At 40.5% G+C, this 25,497-nt stretch overlaps 1 protein-coding gene across 1 annotated transcript in view; it reads right to left on the minus strand.

Moving 5' to 3' along the window:
• CC2D1A (coiled-coil and C2 domain containing 1A) overlaps positions 1-25,497 on the minus strand; it is a 79,678-nt gene that overhangs the window by 38,530 nt on the left and 15,651 nt on the right. Inside the window, exons 8-18 of the mRNA XM_081320339.1 lie at positions 23,673-23,797; positions 22,132-22,204; positions 19,990-20,103; positions 18,487-18,617; positions 17,171-17,243; positions 15,386-15,501; positions 9,740-9,878; positions 8,810-8,982; positions 5,240-5,362; positions 2,493-2,551; positions 795-911 (exon numbers count right to left, since the gene is read on the minus strand). Of these exons, the coding sequence (XP_081176465.1) occupies positions 795-911; positions 2,493-2,551; positions 5,240-5,362; positions 8,810-8,982; positions 9,740-9,878; positions 15,386-15,501; positions 17,171-17,243; positions 18,487-18,617; positions 19,990-20,103; positions 22,132-22,204; positions 23,673-23,797 (1,243 nt within the window). The remainder of the gene's footprint in view (positions 1-794; positions 912-2,492; positions 2,552-5,239; positions 5,363-8,809; positions 8,983-9,739; positions 9,879-15,385; positions 15,502-17,170; positions 17,244-18,486; positions 18,618-19,989; positions 20,104-22,131; positions 22,205-23,672; positions 23,798-25,497) is intronic.

Below are 25,497 nucleotides of genomic sequence, written 5' to 3' on the forward strand. Positions count from 1 at the left end.
ACCAAATTCATGTTGGGGCCATTTCTACCCCACGTCAATCTGGGGATAGTGTTGTGATTCAGGGTCAGCCTGTGGGTTCGGCAGTTGGGTCGGATGACTCAGAGGAGGAGGAGGAGGGGGGTGTTGAAGAACTTGCTGATGATGGCTTTGAGGCTCCGCAGAGCCCCCAGCCAGGCCCCTCCCATCTGGTGGAGACCCAGCTGTGTGAGCCTGACAGCGTGGATGAAGATGACCCACAGCTGGCCCTGTTCAAGGACGCCCGACGCAGGAGGCAGTCAAGTAGGAGTAAACAGAGGAAGGCAATGGGGCACCTCGGAAGGAGGCACAGAGAAGCCACGCCCTGAACTCTATATAAGGGGAATGTGTGGGAGGGCTGGTTTGCTGAAGGCAACCGCTTGGATTGTTCCTGCTTCTTAGCTCGTGTTTTATGGTTGGAGTCTTGTCTTGCTCTTGTTTTATGTGAATATATTTGGCAGGCTTTATTCCAGCCTCTTGCCGTTTGTAAAGGGGTCGTCCCTGCTTTTGCTGCAGGGCCGGTAGCAGGCTGGTACAGAACAGATAGTTCTTACTCACTATCAAACCCTACCCTGCTGACACTACCGAACATTAAATTGTGGCAAGATTCTTCTTATGAAGATTGGGTTGTTCTTTTCTGGATTGTTAATTGTTGGGACTCAGAAAGAAACTGAACCAGGACATCCAAAACCTGAAACCACTTTTGATGAGGAAAGTAACGGAAAAGCATTTGGCATCGAGCAGGGACAAATTGCCGTAATCATGACAAGCTCACACACTTGATCACACTGTGGGTCCGCTGCTCATAATGATATTTTGGAAGTGGTAATCCTTTGGCATGTGCTCGTTTTAATATCTCCATGTCTTTTTTGCAGTCTTCAGCCATCTTCTCAAATCTGGAGAGGGGAAGACCAAAACAAATATCTAGTTTATATCTGATTCATGAAATTTAACCAGACATCTTTCATATGCTCATCTGGATGACACGTTAACAGCCAATTTACACAATGAATTGCACTGTGTAAATCTGAAGACTATATTACCATTATCATTTTGCAAGTGCTCCAGAGTTGCTTCAACAGTGAGATGGGCAGCATATAAAATTACTTATTAAATAAATAACATATTACAACAAAGCAATCATCTAAAACTGTGGATGGTTGAGCTATAAAAGCAGGAATACATTGAATATATCACAGCAGTAGATAGGCTATATCAGAAACAAGACTAGGTAACTATAGATCCCAACTAAAATATGGCTTTTAGCAAACTAGCAACCCTGATCCTGGACCCAGACTGATAAAAGTTCTCGGGATCATTACGTAAACAAAAAGCTGCAGGTTTCCCCATTACCAAAGAAGAAACTTGTACTGGATCACACAAAGGAAATCAGAAACTCTTTGTGTTAATGAGACATCACTGAGGACTTATTCATAAAAGGCCTTCAAGAATGGTCAGAATACAAATAAAGCAAACATGTACAAATAAAGTAAATAATATAAACAGGGATATAGTGGTATTAGTTGAGAGCAGTTCAGTTGCTGGAATTCCTGTAATCCCATCCTTTTCATCTCAATGCATTTTCTATAGAAACTCTGGGTTTTTGATAGCTGCCAAAGAATGTGAAAAAGCCCGAAGAATTCAGGCTAAAATAGTTAATTTTGACCCCAGCAAACTGAAGCAGTATTATTTGCAAACAGTGAATAAAACTGGAACTTCTCCAGCCACAGCCAATTGGCAGTGGATCTTGACGTCTGGGAACAAGTTGTGTTTTGAGAACTGCATGGGGAAAGTGGAACATTCCATGCAAACCAGAGTGTTTTGCATCAGTATTGGTTCCAGATCTGCCTACCGAATGCAAATTTTACCAAATACCAAGTAACACATTAGGCACATGAACCATGAATCATACCATAAAAGCTAAATACAAAAATGGACCTTTAGAGGAGAAAAAGATGGGACACACAGAGATGTGATGCTTTAGATCTGGTGCATATGGATACCTGACTGCTGGAAGATTTAGTTATATTCTCCTGTTCTGGAGCAAAGAAGATAATTTCATCACTTACCACTGTTTTCTAATTATTACTTTTGATTTAGAAACTACATCTCCTTAGTGTCCACAGCAACTGGGAGTGGCTTTCTAAGGTTTGAAACAGTAATATTTTCCAGCATGATTTGAGAGATGCTGGGAGTGAACCTATGGCATGTAAACATGCTTCTTGTCTGACTTGGCCTCTCCTGATTACTGGTTATTTTTTCCAAGAAGTTGAAGCTTTTCCTAATGCAAAAGGCTTACTGTTATCTCTAATTACTCTATAATTTGCTTCAGGTTGTTTTCTTAAATCCAAAGGAAATGTATTCAATGGCTTAACTCCCCAAAGGAATATTCATTACAAGGATATGTCTAGCCAACATGAAGATCATGTAACAGTAACATCAGAGAAGCATATTGGTAAGGTTACTGATATACTTACTTGATGGTTTCTGTGATGTTCCCTAAATGAGTGAACTGCTTTGAGTAATTGATGCACATCTGGAACAAAAAGGAAGCCACATGAGGAGCAGACAAACATGTGATAGATTTGGCTGCCTCCTCTCCATTCAAAATCCCTCAGGCAACACTCATATTCTTTCCTTTAATAAGCCCAACTCTTACGCAAGAGTCTGCAGCCTCTTTCCTCACAGAATCCAGGAACGTATTTTTTGTAAAGTTTTTTATTGAATTTTATAAGGTTGGGGAATCCATCCCCCATCCAGTGGCTGTAGTTAACTCTTTCTCGGGCCTTGTGGACAACCTATTCACAGTTGCTGCTGGCTGTCAGAACTGAATCTTTGGGAAGATCAACAGACACGTATGTGACCCGCTCCAATCTGAGGCATGGGAGCTAGATCTCTTTAGCTGGAGATTACTGGACCATCACCATTTTCTGCAGAGCACAGTGCACCAAAGAGGGCACAGAACTGGCAAATAGATTATTTCCACCTTTCCCTCACCATCTTAGCTTTCTGCTAAACAACTTAAAGGAAAAAGCATTACACTATCAACAAGGAAGAAAACACAATGCATGCCTAAGCTTTACATATCAAAATGTATGGATGATATAAAAAACAGTATGATACAAAGCACAGCTGTGGAATGAAGCAAACAAATAGGACACGTAGCTGAGGAGAGGACTGACGAGTTCAGAAAGAGACCAAGAAAATCTAAAGTAAACTCTAGATAACTCTGTGAGTTCAGAACATTGCAAACCATGGAATCAAATGACTATTGGGTCAGAAACTATGGGGGAGGGGGCGAGGAGATAAAGAAATACTGTCCTGAATTTTGTTCTTGTTTCACCTTCGGTTGGCCTATCTCACTGCTGCAATTTATTCGCCCTAAGTGGAATTCAATGAATTGGCATCCTTATATGCACAGCAAGCTAACAACACAGGATGTAGAACATAAAAACCAACCACTTTGAAAATTGTTAGACATCATGAGCTGAACATTTATATTTTCAAAGCATAAGATCACAAATAGTATTTCAGGAACTGCTACCTCATAGTGCTGAAGGGGCTTGCACATCCCAATGATGCTCTATTGCTGGGCGTGGATCCTAAAGAAGGGTGACCCATGATGGGTGCATCACAGATGGGGGAACAGACTAAATACAATCCAGTGGAATGGGAAATGACAAGAACACTATGTTGGCATGGTACTTCAAGATGGGAGGTATTCAACAAGTGACTAGGGAAGAGCAGAGGGGAAATACAAATAGTACTGGTATTGGCTTTGACAAGCAAAGTCAATGGGGAAGCCAGCAGGAGATCATAAATGGCAATCATGTGATGTCACATCTAATGGCCACGCAGGATTTGCTTAACTGTGCCAAGCAAAACTATTGCAACTGCTGTAGTAGGTTGATGCAGTCACCTGATAGCATGCTTTCTGATCACGTCACTTAGCATAGAGTTGCCTGTCCAATTACTACCATTAAGTGTGGACTGCTTGTGCTAGTGAGAAACAATATCACAGATCTAGGCAAAATTCAGAAAAATTATAAATACTGTTAACACTTGACTTTAAAAGCTGGAGAAAGAATAGATGTCTCTGAATTATGGTACTGGAGAAAAATGTTGAGAATACCTTGGATCACAAGAAGAATCCAAATTTAATTCTACATAAAGAAAAACAAGACTTCTCACTGGAAAACTAATAAGGAAGCTAAAGCTTGATATTTTGGACACACAGTTTGAAGAGAACAGTCTTTGGAGTAATTGCTAATACTTGGGAAAATCAAAGGCAATCGAAAAGGGGTCAACAGAAGTCCAAGTTGCTACATGAGATCTCTGTTAGTGACAACATAAGCTTATACAAGTACTCAAAGTAGCTCTTACTAACAGACAATCCTGCTGAAATTGGTTCATTAAAAAATTGGATGTAACCAAACAGCAATGAAATGAGAATCAAGTGAATGTCTTTGGGCAGTGTTTTTTTTAAAAATTTCTATTTTAAAAACCACTGAACCTCCTCCAGATAAATTATTTCCTTAAACAATAACTTGTTTAATATCTTTTGGGATGGTAAACAACCTAAGAGACCAAGTTCAGTTTGGCCCAGACATCTGCTCCATATGTGAAAGAGGATTTTTGAAACAAAAATAGCAAGTAGGCAAGCAATTCCACCCACTCCCAGTCTACCACCTAACTCTTTACCTGAACACAGTTTATACCAAAAATGAGTTTGGTGAGAGAAAAACTGCTTGAAGAATGCAGAGATGTTTTCTCACCTAATTCCACACATCCCTTTGGATGAAATTCTCACTTCCCACCGCAAAAATGTACACACACATGCATACTGAGAAGACAGGTAAATAACAAATGTGGCTGCTACCATTAAAATTTGCCTCCTATAAAAAATAGCCAAAATCAGATTGTCATCCAAAGAGGCTAGACCCTTCTCCAGATGTACTGGATTATAACCAAAGGCTAGCTCCCTGAATAACTTAGGAGTTGAAGTCCATCACATTTAGAGAGAGGGCCTTTAGACTACTGCCATCATTTCTGCCCAAGATCCAAAATGAACAATCAGAAAAATGGTTTGGATGAAGAATGAAAGAACTACAATTCCAGGGTTCAGGAAGAACTATATACATAGTAAGGGAAAGTTAGAATCTCTTCGGGATTCTGTCTCATCTCTTAGAAGATGAGACATCTCTTTCAGCCTGGCTTTTATTACCTCATGCTGCTGTCTCATTAGCTTCACAAGCTCAGTGTATCGGGCAGCTGTTGCTGGGGAAATGTTGGCCCCACCACGCTGCACAAGCATGAATTCTTCCTTGTTCATGGGAGCCGAGGGCACCTAAATGAAGAAAAGGAGAAAGCAAACATTGGAATTAATCACTTCTAAAATACTATGCCTTCATGGATGCCTCCTTTTGTATCCCAGCAAGGGGAAATCATATCGTAGCTCTGTTTTACTTAAGCCAAATCAATCTCTACAAAAAATGATATAGGCTTTTCTAGGTCATGGAGGAAAGCATACAGATGAACTGCTATACTTCAGGGATTTATCCTGAGGAGATCTGCATAAATATTCTGCACCAGCCAGAGACTTTAAAAAAATGCCTAGCTGGGACTTCTGGTTTGTGTCGCGGAACGGGACACAGGAAGGCAGGGCTCTGCCTTCCGTGCCCAATTTTGCCCTGCTGGGGGCCCAGAAAAAGGCCTAAAATCCCCCCGAAGAGGCGATGAAGAGGAGAGGTGCCTTCTTGATCACAGAGAGGTGGTGGTCTTTCAGTTCGATCCAAGGAAAGCCCTCCAAATCGGCAGGGAAAAGACCAGCTACATTCCTGTGGCCGGCCATTAGCTGCTGACAACCGAAGGGGGAAAAAAGCACTATTTAATACATTGTAAACAGCATGTTTGCAACTGGGTGAGAATACTGATCCTTTCTTTACTATTTTACAACTGAATTTCCTGGGAAAGGATCCCAAGAAGCTAAAAACTTCTGAATGTAAATGGAAGCAGCGTTTTAATTTTATGGGGGACAGAAACATACAATATTGAAGTAGAAGAAACATAAAGCTACAGTTTTGATAAATTTGAGAACCGAGATAACTGTTAAGATTTTCTCTTAAAAAAAATTGAGGCGAAGTATAAGAAATCAATCCTTTGTTTTAAGAGTGGAAAATGGACATTGAATGACATCTAGTGGTGGATTTGTGTATAGCACCATAATTTGCTTTGCTTGGTGATTCCTACCTTGGGGGAAAAGCTGGCAATAAAGGAAAATATTTTGGCATACTTATCATCCTGACCTTCTTGGATTATAAATACTTACTGAGCTTGGACTTTTAACTTCAAGAGCTAGTGGGAGAGAAAGAAAACTTTGACCTTTGACTATACCTGGCTGGGAGAGCCTTTTGAACTGTTTGCAGAGAGGTTGAACATTTCGAACACTTCGAACATTGTGGATTACCTTGCCTGACTGACAATTTTTGGAATACTTGAGACAATGGATTACTATAAAATATTGCTTTCAGAACTAAACCTATACTTTGGAATCTATTGCATTATAAAGGATACATTTAAAGACCAGAAAATCTATCTCCAGGAATGATGCCTCAAGAAAAAACAAACACCTTTTAGAAAGAAATATATTCTATGTTCCAACTAATTCACCAAACAATTGTTGAATGCAAAGAGGACATAAAAATAAATCATAATGAGACTAAAAGCAATTTAGACAATATAAATGAGCAAATCTCCAAATTAAATCTACAACTAGAAAGGTCCCAGATAACAACTACAACGTATGAATAAATAATCCAGAAATCAGAAGACAAAAGAGAGGAAATGGATTTAGAGATGGAAAGATAAAACAAAAGAAATATAAATGACTATATGCAAACAAAATAATGCAAGACTTAGCTATAACAATGAAAATGCAAAAAACCTTTAACCCCTTAGGTTTATAAGGGGTATCTGATGGCAAGGAAAAGTATGTAAAAAGGGAATATAGAGCCGTTAAGGGAAATGTCACAACTTGGGAAAGAGGGAATGAAAAGAGAAATGGAGGGAGAAAGGAACTGGGAGTTGTTTAAGGAATATAAACGGATGGAATTCCCGCCTAAAAATACCCTACCTAAATTTTCTTCCTCATGCCAAGGAATTTTTACAAAAATAGAAAGAAAATTCCTGGGTGATCTAATTGCCCTGGCTTGGAAAGTGACTTGGCAAAGAAAAAAAAGCAAGAGTCCGATTTTAAAAAAACAGAAGATTTGACCTTTTAGAGGGGGCATGTTTAAATACTTATTTGTATAAAAGAACGGAAGACCCTTAGATATAATTAGACTTTTATAATGAAAACTATGATTTAGAATTAAGATAGCATTTTTTTCTCTTTTTTGATATGGGAAATATGAAGATAAGAGGAGGATTGATTTGAATAAACTTTCAGCTATAAAAATGTAATTAATATTGAGAAAATCATAACTGATAGATATTTCAAATACTGATGGGAAATCAAACTTTAACAAGAGCACAAAAAACAGGATATTGATTAATGAATTGGCATTATTTATTTATGAATCGATATTATTTGTATGATATTAATAAAATATGATGAAGATGCTTATATCTACCTCTGTATACATTAACAGTACCAAAAATTGTAATGGTGTAATGAAGGGAAAATGGAAAAAATATGGAGAAGAAACGAGAATCAGGGATACTGGATTGCGTAGTATTGAACAGATTTATATTGAAGAAGTTAATGTTAAATATTTGGACCTAGAAAACATGTTGTTTACTAAGCACTAAAGAGTGTAATTTAAAAAATAATAATAAAACTTTTATATATATAAAAAACATGCCTAGCTGGAGGCCCTTTTCTGACAAGGCACCAGAGGAATGTAATATAGGGAGTACAATGGGCTCAAATCCCAGCCTCTGATCCACCTGTCGGGCTTCAGGTGAAACTCCCAATGTCCCCTAAACATTCCCCTAAACCTGTTTGGCATTTTTCACACCTCAAGGGGGAAACACAGGACAGAATTAAAACCAATCAGCACTAAGAGGATCAGCTCAACTTTGCCCAGGCTCCATTCTGCCCCTTCAAAGAGAAAGCCAAGCCCTCTCTGCAGGAGGATTTGAGAGTAATGGTACTAAACAAAACAAAAAAGCCTTGGGGGTGCAGCTTCTGGCTAGAGATGAAGCTTTCCTTCTGAAAGCCCTGCCCCTAACATTATCTGGCATATCCATGGAGGTGAAGGGGCCAGTCCTCCAATCTGACTCAGTTTCCATGCCTGACATAAGAACTGCCCTGCTGGGTCAGATCCATTTGTTTTGCTCTGGCCCAGATTCTATTGGTATGATCGTTTTTTTACAAACATGACCTCTGTTTGTACATTTGAAAGCTCAGGCCATGCCTAAATTGAAATGAAGATTTTAACAGCCCCCCTTCATTTCTTTAAAATCAAAAAGGGCAAAATAGAGTAAAATCCTGGCTTCAGGCACTCAGATTGAAAACATTCAATTGGCCAAAACCTTCTAAGATTACAATATTCTTGCATGAGATCATTAAAATATCATCAGATTTCAGGCATTTCCTTGAACTGAAAAAGTTGCCAACTCATTTTAAATGAAGTTCTCTTGGAAGTCTCATAAGCCAGATACTCCAATTTCTGCCATCAAAATTGCTTCATGCTTGAAAGAAGATTAGGCTAAAGAAGTGGGATGTCACCAGACAGCTCATCTACAAGTCAAGGGACATTCTCCCTCCCTAGATGGACAGAAAACAACTTGCCTTACTTATGTCGACTGGGAGTCCGCTTTGTGATGCCTCAATCATGGGGTCCAACCCTTTGGCCTGACATAGCAACAGCTTGGCCCCCTCAATGTCATTCTGCTGCTTTGCTCGGAGAGCTGCCTGTTTCAACTGCTTCTTCCGGTTTTCTAAGAATGTCAGCTGCTGTTGAGCTGCAGGGACGAAATACTATTCAGAGTAATTGCTAAACACAAGAAAGGAAATTTTCCATGTGGATGTGGGAAACTCGTCGTACAATCCATGCACTAATTTGGTCATGTTCTGTGCAAAACAATTGCCATTTAACAACAGCGCTGGTGGTATGAGAAGACATATACTCAGATGATTTTGAATATTTGTAAATCTGTCCCTTTCTCAGGTCTTGCTATGTTGCCCCAGTGTGATGGGTGTGTAAGTGTGTGTGTGTGTTTCTGGGAGGAATGAGTGAAGAATGTGTACACCAAGAAGATATACTCCCAACAAGAACACCCAATGGTGAAGGTCATCCTAGCTATCTAGCTAACGCATTTAGATACCTGTTCTTGGGCAGAAGTGATACACAAATATGCAGGAGGGAAATTATCACTTTCGTGACAAAAGCAAAGGTATAATTTCATACTGCATGGGAGAAAGCAGGGTGAAACCTATCAAGGAAGTAACATGTAGCTGGAGAGTTGCACCAGTAGCCAAATATGGGAGAAATTTCTTGAGAAATTCTGTCCATCCTAGTCAACCACTTGATCATCAGCGAAAAGTGCAACAGAACAGATACTTGAATTTGTCTGCTTTCTTCTTCCCTGTCTGACTCACAATCTTTATGGACTCCACAGAATGCAAGCCACCATTTTACATTACTGACTGGCTTGAGGACACCAGTGGCAAGATGATGCAGAAGAAAAAGGAAACGAGTAAAATAAAACACACACTTACCTTTTGCAATCACCTTTGGGGCACTTTTACCAGTGGGTGCTGGCTTTGAAGCTGAAGAGGCAGCTTGTGAGCCTGGCTGATGGGGCAGCTTCGTCTGCACTGAAGGGGCTGGCTTGCACGACGGTGGAGAGGTGTCAGGCTGAAAGAGCAAGGATCACGTCTATGAAGTAGTTCCTTAGGTGATTCAGCACCAAAAACTGCCCTGATGGCTCAGACCAATTCATTTTGATTGAATATACAATGGTATATTCAACAGTTTAAAAAGTCCAAACGGTACTGGAGGTATGGCAGATGCTTTCAGTGGTGTCTATTGAAAAGTGTATTACTGCAATAAAATCACAGAATCCTAGAACTGCAAAAGGGCAATTTAGATCAGCAAGGCCAACCACCTGCTCAGTTCAAGAATCCAAATTAAAACATCCTCAATAGATGGCTGTCTAATCTCTGCTGGAACACATCCACTGAAAAGGAACCCACTAATTCTCCAGGTAATTGGTTCCACTATCAAACTGCTCATACCCCATTTTTTTATTTTAACATTCAGCTGAGATCTGCTTTTCTATAACTCATTATTCCATGCAGGAACGAGAGCTTTGACTACTCTGTCACATCCTTTCAGATATTTGAAAAGTGCAAAAAAATCCCCCCAATCATCTTTTTCCCCCCAAGGCTAAAAACATACTCAGCATACACCCTAAACATACACTTAAATCTCTCTTCAGGATCTAGTGCCCAGTCCTGATCATCCTTGCTCTCATTTTCTCTTCCTAGGTATGGTACTCAGAACTAGCCAGAATACTCCAAGTGGGTCTGACCTGTGCAGAACAAAATGAAACAATTACTTTCTCTGACTTCTAAAGTGCATTCCCCCCCATCCAGATTACAGAATAAGAGTTGGAAAGGACCTTGGAAGGGACCTATATCATTCCAGATAAATGGCTGTCCAATCTCTTATTTAGAAACCTCCAGGAACTCCCACAACAGGATGTTTGCCTCTTCATTATTAATTATCTTAATTATTCCAAATTCTTTTTCAAAAATACTATTGCCAAACCTGGCATTTCCCATCTACACGCGTGCACTTCATTTCTGACCCTCGTATGTACAGAGAAGACATATACTCAGATGATTTTGAATATTTGTAAATCTGTCCCTTTCTCAGGTCTTGCTATGTTGCCCCAGTGTGATGGGTGTGTAAGTGTGTGTGTGTGTTTCTGGGAGGAATGAGTGAAGAATGTGTACACCAAGAAGATATACTCCCAACAAGAACACCCAATGGTGAAGGTCATCCTAGCTATCTAGCTAAAGCATTTAGATACCTGTTCTTGGGCAGAAGTGATACACAAATATGCAGGAGGGAAATTATCACTTTCATGACAAAAGCAAAGGTATAATTTCATACTGCATGGGAGAAAGCAGGGAGAAACCTATCAAGGAAGTAACATGTAGCTGGAGAGTTGCACCAGTAGCCAAATATGGGAGAAATTTCTTGAGAAATTAAATCTCTCTTAAATCTCTCTTCAGGATCTAGTGCCCAGTCCTGATCATCCTTGCTCTCATTTTCTCTTCCTAGGTATGGTACTCAGAACTAGCCAGAATACTCCAAGTGGGTCTGACCTGTGCAGAACAAAATGAAACAATTACTTTCTCTGACTTCTAAAGTGCATTCCCCCCCCCATCCAGATTACAGAATAAGAGTTGGAAGGGACCTTGGCGGTGTTCCAGTACAACCCCCTACATAAATAGGAGACCTTATATCATTCCAGATAAATGGCTGTCCAATCTCTTATTTAGAAACCTCCAGGAACTCCCACAACAGGATGTTTGCCTCTTCATTATTAATTATCTTAATTATTCCAAATTCTTTTTCAAAAATACTATTGCCAAACCTGGCATTTCCCATCTACACGCGTGCACTTCATTTCTGACCCTCGTATGTACAGAGTTTGTATTTCTCTCAATTACATTTCATTCTATTATTTTTAATCTTTTTCTCTAGTATGTCAAGATAGTATTAAAATTTATTTCAGTCTTCTTTTGAACATTATTTCTATAACGTTCTTCCTCTCAGAGATGAAACCATCCCAATAAAACAAATGAGGTTTTAAAGCAATAAATATTACAAAAAAATTAAAATAAGTTCATTATAAGAAACAAGGAACGCAGACTATCAGGCAATCTAAAAGATACCCAGATCCTGGAGTAGCTGATTATATGTTAAAAGGGATAAATTGGGGTGGGGGTGGGGCAAAGAAACACTCCTCAGAAGTTGCGTAATTGGGGTGCTGTCATTGAGAAGGTTCTGTTCTTGGTCGCTCTACTGAAAGCCAAACTCTCTAATAGGCCAGAGGCAGAGCCTTCCTGTCTGGTCTCAATGCTTGAGATGGATGGTGCTGGGATCTGTCAATCTTGATCAACATTTTAAATGTAGCCCAGTAAATCACAGTGATCTAGGACAGCATTTCCAAGACCAAAATTATTTGGTCCCTATTATCCTATTTACAATGCCCTTGCTGTACCTTCCGGAGCATTTCCAAAGATCGCCAAAGGATGAGTGGGAATTCAGTCAAGATTATATTATGGTATGAATCTCTGATCAAAGCTAATCTGATCCAGGTTGGGTCATAGTGGTGCATTAGCTGAAGCGGTACAGATCCTTCTTACCAATACGGTTACCTGTGCCTACAGTGACAGACTGGCATTAAGGACACTTCCCAAACCACACATCTGTTCCTTTAGAAGGAAGACTACTTCATCCAGAACAGACCACCTTCTTAATGGCCAGGCCTGAGGATCATTTGAACCCCAAACCTCTGAACAGGGCACTAGGTTACCCACTCTAGTGACGTGGTCTTCCATGCTACAATCTAGATTACACAAATGACATGATCCTCTTATCAGCTGAACTGCAAAAAAGAACAATAATTATTCTTCAAATATTTGGGTTTAATTAATATATGCATACAAATTAGTTAGGTGTCAGCAAGACAGATCTGTCTCCTGTTACCTGCACAAATGTTTGCCATAGTCATAATTTGAATTTCTTCAAAGAGTAGTCTTGGCATTTCTTTGACCCACTCTGTCCACTTTTATCTGTTGTCCTCCCCTTCTACTTTTCTCAACCGTGCGAACCATAATTATTTGCTTTTTTTTAAAAAAAGGCCCTATATCAAAGTGCTATTTTAAGAGAAAGATAGCCATCCCAGCTCTCAGGAAGACAGAGGAGAACCCTCAGTTATGACCATTTAGGCCGAGCAGAATACTGATCTTTTGCAAGAGCCTTTTTGGTGAGTCCTTGTTATTGGAATAGGTCTGGCCCTGAAGGGCAAAGTGGAAAATGGCACGGTGCCTAGGTTCCTACTAGGTTTGCTTCAAGTAGCACAAGTGTACACATGCTGTGTTAGGATGTCAAGAATCCCTCAATATATACTGTATGAGGTTGAGGGAAGGAGCAGGAGACAGTCAGCCTTCAGCAATAGATTGCTCCTCCTCCCCCGAGACCACTTTCCCTGGTGGTGGGTAGGAGAGTTGAAGACCCCACTCGCTGCATTTCACTTAGCTGCCTTCCCCAGTCATATCTCACTTCACAGAATTTCTGGATAGTTTTCAACTCTAATTCATAAGAACTGTTCTCTAAAAGCTTTTCAGATTTGCTTTTAAACTTTCTATTTATTGGTTTCTATCACCTGTCTACTCTTGCAATTTCAAATCACACATCCTCCTCTATTCAAGTAATCCCACGTTCAAAAATAAACCTCGTTCCTCCCGACTTTTTCATAATTAGCCAAAAACACAAAGTCACACCTTTGCTAGGAAAACATACATACATACTTATGTTACCTCCGTGGTATTTGTGGTGGGTTTTGCTCCCTTTAGTTGCTAAATTTCAAATCACTGTTTGCTAACATACAAAGTGCATCAAATTCAGTTATCTTTAAAGGTGCAAGACTCTCTTTCACATAACCATATGTACCTCATTTTCATTGACTCTCACACTATATCATTTTAAAATATTTGTTATTTTTAACACACTAATTTTTATCATTTTATAAGCACTTGTCCGAGGACGTCTCCGTGGTCATGTGGCCGGCATGACTAGACGCCAAAGGCGCACGGAACGCTGTTACCTTCCCACCGTAGTGGTCCCTATTTTTCTACTTGCATTTTTATGTGCTTTCGAACTGCTAGGTTGGCAGAAGCTGGGTCTTTTCCCGTGTAGGATTGAGGGTGTCTTGGTGACGTTTCGACGAATTCCCACTCATCATCTTCAGGCTGGTGTCTTCGGTTTCGTGCTTGCGGAGCGAAGCACGAAACTGAAGACACCAGCCTGAAGATGACAAGTGGGACCTCGTCGAAACGTCACCAAGACACCCTCAATCCTACACAGGAAAAGACCCGAATACGCCAAGACCTACATACCTATACCCATATATATATATTTTTGGGAATGTCAGTTTTTCTCCATACCTAGAGTTTAACATTATAGTTCTGTAAGATTCTGTCTATATACTGTAAATGCAAGAGTGAAAATTAGCAGACACATAGTGAAGCTGTCTTCTTCTCACATTTACTTGCCAAATGTGTATGAAATTAATTTAGCACTCCTGAGTAGGAGATGAAGGAACATATTTTCCCATATCTAGCTTTGCTCTTACCGTAGTTGTGCAACACAGTAAGAAGTACAGTATGGCATAATGTTTCCAATCAAGATGGTCTTTGGCTCTGGCTAAGGAGAAACTTAGATCATTTTGATTAAACTTCTTCCCACCTCTGCACAGTAAGATAATTAGAGGAAACTTTTTCTTCTTTGTCTCTTGCAAGTTCATTTGTCACCCACAGAAGAAAAGGGGCCTTCTCTGTAGCAACTCAACTTTGAAAGTCATCCTGTGATACAGAGGCTCCATTCCTCCCAGACTGCCCCCAGCAAGAGGTGGCAGGAACTGCAACATGCTGCTGGCACTCCTGATAAAACAATGCCAACCAAAGCAGACATAAAGGGCTGCCATGGGACTGGTCTATGTAGCACTTTGGCTTTTTTTATAGCATAAGGGACGTGGTGGCTCAGTGGGTTAGGACGCTGAGCTTGTCGATCAGAAGGTCGGCAGTTTGGCAGGTCGAATCCCGAGTGCCGCGTAACAGAGTGAACGCCTGTTACTCGTCCCAGCTTCTGCCAACCTAGCAGTTCGAAAGCACATAAAAATGCAAGTAGAAAAATAGGGACTGCTACGGTGGGAAGGTAACAGCATTCCGTGCGCCTTTGGCGTCTAGTCATGCCGGCCACATGACCACGGAGACGTCCTCGGACAAGCGCTGGCTCTTCGGCTTTGAAACGGAGATGAGCACCGGCCCCTAGTCGGAAACGACTAGCATGCATGTGCGGGGGAACCTTTACCTTTTATAGCATAAGGTGCAATTGCTGCAGGTAGCTTAAGAAGTGATTGGGTTGGTTACGCAATTTAAAATAAAAAGGGAAACAATATAATCAATTCCACCCAGAGAAGGTGGCAGCTACAAATAGGTGAAAATATATACTTGGTCTGATTAGGGTTTCTAGCTGTTCCCAATTTATACCCAGTTCTGTCAACCATGGCACACACGTGTTGTTGGAGGAAAGCATTTAAGATCTTGCCTAGTACTTAGTCCAACCTTTTTTGTCTCTTCTGCATCTTCATCCTCGTTTGCTAGTTTCATCGCTGTTTCAAGGATCCCTCCCAAACTCTGATCTCCTGGCAAAGATTCCATTCCTTGGATAGGAGGGAAACCTGCCAAAGATGACAAAACGCTAAAGGTGAAATGATAGTTCATTTAAATATGGTGTCATTGCCAGCTGCCTGATGTCATTCTTGGCTGCTTGGCAGTCATTCACTCACTAATTAGTAAGGAATCAATTTCTTCATGTATTTAAATAAAACTACAGAGTTTGATCTACTCAGAGTGCCACAAACTACAATTGGATTTCCAAGATGCCATCCACAGAACTGAAGATTTTGTGCTACAAAGGAGCACAACTGAGATCACAGCCTTTTTGGTTATGAATGGAAGCTATTTTGGCATTGGTTGCTTTGAAAAACCTAAGAAATCCTTTCCCGACCTGAGACCCCTTCAGATATGTCGTCTTACATTTGCCAACATTTCCAACCAGTATTGTTATTGTTAGCCAGAGTCGCTCTGAGAGGTCTCTAAAGTTGATAAATAAATAATGAAAACTGAAAATTCAACACTGTGGGATGGCATTAGGTTGGCACTGGTAAAGTCAGAATTTTGGGTTATCGCATTATGCTACTGTGAGGACAGAATTTAACAAACAGGTCCTTTTCTTCCTGTCAGATCAAGGGGATGCCTCTGTAAGCATGCTGTGGGCCGGATGCAATAATATATTGCATTCTATCGCTACCTTGTAAACTATGAATTACAACACTGGGTTCTGGTGGATCACCAATTCTCCAAGTGCAGATAGTCCCCAAGACTACCACAACATGGGTTCGAAGCGGAAGGAGTAAGAGGCATGAGGGTACCACAGAAGGTAGGGGAGGTCCGGTGTAAGCTACATGTGAGTTGAGAGGGGTGATGCAGGCACATATGTGAGCGCAGGGAGGCTGGGGAAAGGTGAAGGGTGTGAGTGTATGAGAGAGGAAGAGAGACAGAGCACAGGGAGGCCGGGTGCGAGCCAGGGGGAAGGAAGATGTAGTGTGAGCAAGCAAAGAAAGGCAAGTGGTGGGGTGAAGATGTTTCCAAGAGACTAGTGATCTGCACTGCCGGGCTTGCCCACTGACTTTGCTTTTAGGAAGCTGGCAGAGGTCAGGAATCATGTGACTGCAGGATGCTGCAACCGATCATAAGTGCAAGCTGGTTGCCAAATGCCCGAATTTTCTTTGCCTGACCATGAGGGCGCTGCAATGGCTGGAATTTCAAGGACTGTTTGTTAGTCCCTTCATTCAGTGCCGTCACAGTCACCGAACAAATGGTTGTAACTCAAGGACTACCTGTAGAAAATTATGAACGGCAAAGAAGCTTCTCTAAAAGTGTTTTAGGAAGCAGTCTCCACTCACTCACAGAGGCCAATGGCAAGACCAAGCGGTCTTGATTAGCAGCCCTATGAACACAAATCTGATTTAATCAAGCAGAGCAAAACCTGAAATGAACTGACATACTTCAGGCTGAAAATAAAACTCTCACATGCTGTTTATAAAAAGATTCTTGCATAGCCAGGAGTGGGTAAAGCTTAAAACTCTCTTTAATGTGCCCTTCTTTATTTGTAGGTAGAATGTTATGCAGAGGAGTTTTCAAAAGGGAAAAGGCTACCTGCAGAGGGAAGAGATGTAATCTGCTCCGTTACTTGCCATACTCCTGGATATGCTTTCCTAAGGATACTGAAAGCCTAGAAAAACCCTGAAGCAAACAACATAACTAGCAGAATTGGAAATTAAATACCTGGTGGCACAGGAAGGTCAGCAAACTCCACGGGTTTCCCTGCTTTATGAGCTCTGATAGCCTCTTGATATTGCTGGGAGAATAAAAAAAATCAACAAGCTACAAGCTTCAAGAACATGGTCTTTGTATAACAAGATTGGTTCTGTCCAAGTAGTTGCTATAGTAGTAGTAGTAGTAGTAGTAGTAGTAGTAGACGACTTTATTGTCATTCCAACAATATACAATACAGTACACAGTGAAACGAAACAACGTTTCCCCAGGACCAAGGTGCTACATCGGACAACATGAATCAAAAAAAAAAGAACAGAACACAAACTACACATAACTCTAAACTAAAAAAACAACAACAAAAAACTACAAATACAAGTATTTATAGTTCCAGTTATATCTTCAACAGGAACCTCAAGAATATTCTCAAATAATCGTTCAGTCAATACTGCTAAGAAAGAATATAACAGCAATCTTGATATACTCCATATAACTCCTAGTATTCTGGCAATGACAAATGGGATTTATAGCCCAATACACCTTGTATGTTGTTGGAGAAGGCTGCTATAAGATGTGTTCATTAGAAGGCCTGGCTTGCTTTGCTGCTATTGTCAATGCCAACAACGCCAAGAGGTTATAATCTGAAATCTTTCTATTGCACATCAAATACAAGTACCGTAGAATAGAATGCTCTTTGATGAGCTGACACTGGGGCTCTTTAATTCATGTCACTTGAATACTGTGAAGCTATTCTGCAATTCCCTCTGGAATGTGTACTTTTTAAAAATATATAAATAGATTGCTTTGTTCAAAGACCTGTCTTGTTAACATGTAGTGGTGAATTTCTGAAGGAATTCAGGCTGAAATTCCTTTTTCAAGAAGCAGAAAGTATGGAGCCTTCCTTTTTCCATAAAGAAATAAAAAGCAGAAGAAATGGGGGTGGGGAAGTGGAGAGAAAACTCTAACTGTTCTGAGAGTAGCCCACTAGTGATCGTTTTTCTAAAGAGCAACCAAGTGGTACATTTGACACTAACATTATATGCCGATTTAAGATACTGCATATTAACAAAAGCATCAAGCTGCTTTAATCTCCACTAGCTCCTCCTTTCAGCAAAACCTGAGTCTTGCATGGTTGCAGTATCTGTGCAATTAATAGAACCTATAATTCCACCGTATCTTTCCACAGGGAGACAATAGGAAAAAGCAGAGCACATTCTAGAATTTCCAGTTCTGCTTTACTGGCTCTTCCCAGTTACGCCCTGAGGCTTCTGCTCCAAAACATGGTGCAGCAAAGGAACATCCAAAGTCACAATGTGCAGCCACTTCACCTTCACAATCCGTTCATGCATTCTGGCCTTCCTGTCCTCTCCTTTGCTCTTTGCCTGGGTTGCCGCCGCCTTGTACCTGTCCATCCTTTGCTGCAAGGCCTCCATCATATCTCGCGGGGGTGCTGGCCTCTCTGGAAATCAAAGGTAGAATTCCAGTTAGCACGCTGGTAGAAAAGGATCTATCACATATCTTATAAAAGCTTGAGGCCTTCAGGAACCCAGGAAGATATGCAGACAAGAGCTTGGTTAGATTGCTAGGTACGAAACCCAAGATGGTCACTTCGGACTGAGGGTGGAAGGTCACATGACCGAGCGTACCTCCCTAGAAGAAATATTAAATATTAAAAGCACAAACATCCCTTACCTCTATTCACAGGGACTCAAAGGAAGGTTTAACTAAAGAACCATATCTTTCATATAAAATAGTTGTCCTGTGACGGGACACTGCTGGTCTTATTAAGACACAGAGGGAACGTAATACAATAGGCTTAGAAAGTTTTCCACCCTTTTCACAGGCAAATCAAGCGAGGTAACTAAGAATTTTGCTCTTTGAACTTTCTCTATTATTTTTCCATTTCGTCATCATTTGAATGAGAAACCCAATACTACCTAGTCTGAGATATGCTAATTCTGGAAGAACTGAATTTGAAACATCATCAAGTCTGAGAGGTCCAGACTGTACCCTGAAGCAAGATGTCTTTTTGAAGGAAAGTCACCAAGCTAACCACAGAAGGAAAAAGCAGCAGCAGTACGTGTCCCTTCACTCATATGTCAAATTGAACTGCAAACTCTCTGAACTGCACAGGGAGCTAGCTAGTATGAGTTGTGGGAGGGTGGGTTTTCTGGGGGATTAAGGATGCACCACAAGAGCTCTTGGTTGGGGTGACAGAGGGCGAGCTATTCTGAGAGGACATGGCCACAGTCTCTTATCCTACTGGGCTAGACCTATAAAGTCCTTTATGGCACGCAGCCAAGTTATTTCAGGGACCACCTCCCCGATTGTCAGATATGGCAGAAAAGGCATGGTCCCAATCCCATTTATTAGGAAGTGCCATATGGTGGGACCCAGGAATATTACTTTTCTTTTAGTGCCCACCCTTTGGGTCAACATCCCCCTCCTCCCTGAGTTTAGGTTGGTCCTGACCCTGATGGCTTTCTGTGCAGCCTTAAAGACATGGTTGGCTCATTGAGCTGAGGGATTCAGCCATGTTGCAGAGCCCATGCAAAGGTTTTGTTGATTTGTTGCTGATTGGTTTGGTTGTTACTTCAGTTGTGGATTGTGTGTCTGTCTGTGTGTGTGTGTGTGTGTATACGTATACACATACATACACACACACACACACATATATAATATTTCTATTGTATTCTGTTGTTTTATGGTATTTTTAACTGTTGTTAGATACCTAAATGAATTCGAATGGGCAGTCATACAAACTGAAATAATAAATAAAGAAGTACTATTATCAAGAAACAGAAAAAAGAAAAGTGTTTTGGAGTTCCCACCTGCTATCTTTGAGACTCCTTGGGTTGGATGATTTACCGCTTGAGCAAGTGGTGTTGCTGTTGCCACCAGACTCTGTTGTACAGGTGAAGATAACTTCTCCTTGGGTAACTGATCTGTGGAAATCAGATAACCAAGCTAACTAACAAAAGACTCTGCATTTCAGCTCAGGAAAGAAGATGCAATTATAACATTTGAGCCTGACTCTGTCAGACTCAAAGAACCAAGAACTACATGAAGAATTTTTCTGAGTAGCTTTTCTTATTGTTGTTCATCTACACATAGGAATCTTGCCAGACTAAAGCAATTACCTGCAATAACTGTAGGCATACTCTGTGAATTGCTAGGCTGGGTCCAACCCTGCTCTCTTCCTGTCTACCAGGCGTTCCAAGCTCCACTGTCTCTCACCCTCTAGGAAACAGCCCCTCCCTCCTGCGATTCTTGATTACATTTCACCACAGCCCCTAATTTACCTCTTCCTCCCAGCCCAAGTCCTAACTCAGGCACTCAAAGCATACCGATCCATTCAAATATAGATTAACAATGCTTTCTGTTCCAACGCAGTTGCTCGATATGGTAGAATGTAAGGAAGGACACTGTGGTCTCTGCCCTTGGATAGAATTTCTGAAATTATCTGACTTGAGAATCTGCTTTATTACAAGCTATGTAATGACTTTAGATCATTCAAATAAAAGTCGGGACATGAAACTCTGCAGATAAATAAAAGTTCTGAGCTGGACATGAATCTTGAGGATTCCATCATCTTTCTCCAGCTGAGAATTCTCAGTTCTCATCACTAAGCAGACACTACAAAGTGATATCCCTATACCTTTAATACTTCCCCTTCTACCACAACATCCCCTAAAATTGCACTGAAGCAGTAGACCAAGCAGTTCAACATTAGAGTCAGTTTCATTTATATCTGCCAAAGTTAGAAACAAAAGCAGAGTTTGGATTCTTAGCCTGAAATGAGGGGTGTCTTTGGTGCTCTCCGAGCTTGCTTGTTTTCTTGCAGACGTTTCATTACCCAAATTAGGTAACCTCATCAATGCTAGTAAGGAGTGCTGTTTGCTGTCAGTTTATATTCTAGTGGCTTGCCCTGTCAGTGTTGCTGGAGGTGGTCTTAGAGATTCTTTGGTTGGGCTGTTTGTTGTTGGCTTCTTTGGCAGTTTCTTGACTGGGGTAACGTTTACTTGATTTTTGGTCTGATGTTACCTAGTTTGGGTAATGAAATGTCTGCAAGAAAACAAGCAAGCTCAGAGAACACCAAAGACCCTCCATGTCAACCATGAGCTACAGATATTCTCCTTTATAAGAACCTGAAATGATGACATAAGAATTGGTATCAAGCTAAAACAGATTGCAAAACTAAAATTGTCCTTCTTTCATTGATCATGGCTAGGACAACACAGAAGCCACAAAGAAGAATCAAATTCCATTAGACATTCATCTTGTCTTTACAAGTCCCAAACACCTGTCATGCAGACTATTGCAATTCTGCATGCCTTACTGTGTCACAGAACCTTTGTGGAGATCAGAAACATATCCTAATTAAAAGCAAGGCTACTGAATTCCCTAATATTTATTTCCGCTGAAAATATTTTATGTCCCGAAGGCTGCTGAGAAATTAGGAGCCATATCAACTTCCCTGCCTATATCTAGATGGAAAACATTTGTCACTCAAGGATTATTCCAGAGTTTTGGTAAAGATCTGCGTGTCAGCTTTAGAATGTCTAGCTATTATGATAACTGATATCTTGTTTGGGCATTATTCCATACTTTGGATTAAGGAACAAATCAATAAGCTTCCGCTTACTTTCATCTGGTAGTCTGACTGGCATTTCATGTTGCAACGCAGGCATTTGATAGTGAAACTCTAAAACAAACAAGACTTACTATCTTCACTGCCATCTGATTTGACTTTCTGGTGCATGATTTATATTGGGGGTCTTCAAACTTGGCCCTTTTATGACTTGTGGACTCCAACTCCCAGAATTCCTCAGCCAGCGTGCCTGGCTGAGGAATTTTGGGAGTTGAAGTCCACAAGTCATAAAAGGGTCAAGTTTGAAGACCCCTGATCAATATATTCAAATTCTCAACAAAGATAATGCCTAAGACAAATACAGCCTATTTTCCATTCTCACCTGGAGGGGGCGGCAGATTGCTGAGATCCACAGCTTCTCCTTTAACAAGAGAACCTAAAATAGGTTCAAAACTCTGAAAAACATGGAATACAAGCAATTAAGTATTTGTTCTTCTATACACATCATCCTTGGCTTACAACTCCTCATTTAACAACAGTTCAAAGTTATGATGGCCTCAGAAAATGTGCTTTATGACCTATAGTTGTTCCATTTATGCCACTGCACCACCTCCTATGATCATATAATTGCAATTTGGGTCAGGTCATTAGGCTCTGCATCCTTTTACACTGGTTTCCAGCAAAAAACGTCTTCCATTGGAGAAGCTGGATTTGCTTAAAGACTGCAGTAAAAATGGTAATAAAATCATATCCGGTTACATGATAAGTCGCTTTATGATCGCCCCAATTTACAAAAGAAATTCCCATCGAGGATTGCCTGTATACCTGGATAAAAAACTACTGTAACTGAACAATTAAATTTCACACTTGAATTTTAGATGAAAAAAGCATGAAACCTATCATCTGAATCTTGCCAACCACTTCATAAGAAGGTGGATCAGAGAAGTTGCCAAGAAAGAGAGGAAATACAGCAGTTGCTTTATATCCTACCTACAGTTTCTCCATCAAGTAATTTTTCCTGGCTTCACGAGGCAGAAACATTCCTCATTCATTATCTCTGTTATCTGTACTACCAGCCCACCAGACAGATCCTTGTTATCCAAAGGGGAAAATATGAAAGTAGAATTACGGTTCAGAGGCTAGAGACACAGACTTTCTCTAAGCCAAAATACTACATAAGCTCTTATCTGAATGGCTGCTTTTGCATGGTTGCCATAAAAACCGGATAATTCGGGCAAAGGCATCCTTCTAATTTTAGGGATGTCAGCCCTAAGTGACTCAAATCGGAATCAAATTTGCGCTTCGGTTTGAGATGCAGACAAGACAGATTCATCCCCAACAGCCTGTGCCTGTCTTCAACAATGAAGGGACACAGGGCAGAAAACATCCTGCAGCCAAGAAAGCTCCACACACATTCGCACTACTCAGGTGACCCTGAGGACCTCCAAAATGGCCTCAATGACTCTTTAAAGGAATGCAAATGACCAGCTGTCTGCAAGGAGTATAAATGCTTCCATTTCCCACCATCCCATCAGAGCTGAAGAAGCTTCTTGGATGAGAAGCGAAACGTCTCCAAAGAAAAACAAGAAAGTCCAGTTGCCTCCTGAAAAAGCACGACCGTGACCTGGATGACTGAGAATCTTCACAGACATCAGAATCAAGGGATATACCTGAATATGAGCCATCCCAGAATACAGACCAAAACCCAATCTATACAGATTCTTGCTTTTGTTCATGTCCCATATATTGGTCTGGTTTATATCTTTCTGTAAAATTATACTTTATTCATCAAGTCCTGACTGGCTCACACATGGATTATAAAATATTGCAGCTGGATTCCCATGTTATGCCAAGCCAAGCAAGCCACATTAAAGTCTAATTCACTGTATACTTAAACTATCCAGCAGGGTATAACACACCTACCTTTGCCAGGCGGTAATATTTGGTGGCCATTTCCATGTCGCCTTCTTGCTTAGAATGCAGGGCGGCCAGTTTATATTCCCGTATTCTGGCTTGCAGGACAGCTTGAGTGCTGGAGTTTGGAGCATCTGAGGACAAAGAGAGATGCTGTCGCAATCTATGTACCCACTTAAGGGCGCATGTATGTGCATGCACTCTATTGAACAAGTACATGTATGTGCATGCACTTCTACTCTGCACAGAAGATAACCTGAGCTCACAAAAAATTAAGTTACCCCCAAATACTAATTCTGGTGCTTCAAAACTCCAGGCTCCTGAGTCGCGGTCCAGTAGGAGTCCGATTCAAGCTCCCCACACTGCATGAACCGCAAGGCTCACAGAGTGGGGAAGGCCCGGCAGGCAAGCAGGCCTTTCTCAGCCTTGCAGTTCGTTTGATGATTAAATCTGTTTGTCACCCATCTTGATACGAAGCAACTCTGGGTGGCTTACATTAAAAATCCTAAGAAATATTGTATCTAATCACAATAAAAATATAGATCATGAGATGGGCAAGGAGGGAGCAGAATGTATGGGGCCCAATTAGAGCCACACTGGCACGACCCCAGAGTTTGCCTCACGTGAAGGAGCATCCAACTCCTCCAGCCCAAAAAAAGTTGAATTAACATGTGTTGAATTTCAGGTTATACAAGGTCCGTGATCATAGGTAACTTTATAAAATTTTCCTTCATGGACTTTTGCTCACTGAATGACAAGGTTTTAAGGATTTGTTTATAGGTAAGGGATGAGATAGAGGATGAAGAGATTGTTGTATTTTTACAGAAAGCAATAAAATTGTTTATCCTGATTGTATGGAGGAAGTCACTTCTTTAGATATTTCTTCTCTTTCTTATTCCTATTTTCCTTTTCTTTTTTTCTTTTGGGTATTCTTTTTTGCACTATTTTTTCTTTTTATTTTCTTTTATTTTTTGTAGTCTGCATTAGTTTATATCTGCTTAAATACAATGTTTAATAAAACCATTATAAAAACCTTCACAGAATTTTCCATCTTTAAATTAATAAAGCATGCAGGGAGGAGGGAAAAAAGGGGAGGAAAAATTAAAGGTAGCTATCCAATTTATTTATTCATTCAATCTCTGTAATCGCCCATCTCAATCCAATTGACACTGGGTGGTGAACAACATCAGTTAAAACCATAAAAACAGTTAGAAATAACTGCTTTTTATATCCTTTTACTTTTTCTAATTTTTTTCTTTCACTGCATGTGAAATAAAAATATTGATTGAGTCAGTTATCAGTGACTAATCAGCTTATAATTGTAAGCATCTAAGTGTAGAGCCAGTTCGGTGTAAAAGTTAAGACATGGAGTTAGAAACTTGAAGATTGTGAATTCTAGTCCCAACGTAGACTCAAAATCAGCTGGGTGACTGCTCAGCCATAGGAAAGAAAGCACTTTTTGGAAAACTTCTGGGGCTGATGCGAAGAGTCAAAAATTACTTGTGTGAGAGACATGTTATTATGCTTTCCAGCTTCTATACTTTAATCAAGAAATATATAAATATTTGCACAAGTCACTATTACGATACATGTATTCGCAATTTACTTATCTACTTGTACTGTGGCATACAAGTTTATACTTGGTGTGAGAAAAGCTGCATAAAATACAGATCTGATACAACGGATCAGAAACTAGTGGCGATTACAATGCTACCTTCCCTATCAAAGTGATCAGATGAAGAGATCTGAGTAAGAGACCCTCAGTGATTTGTTCCAAGAACTGTATGTCTCTATTCCCACCGCATTTGATTGACAGCCCATCATGAACTATGTC

Source organism: Vipera berus (genome assembly GCF_964194415.1).
Source record: "Vipera berus genome assembly, chromosome: 2".
NCBI classification, from domain to species: Eukaryota; Metazoa; Chordata; class Lepidosauria; order Squamata; family Viperidae; genus Vipera; species Vipera berus.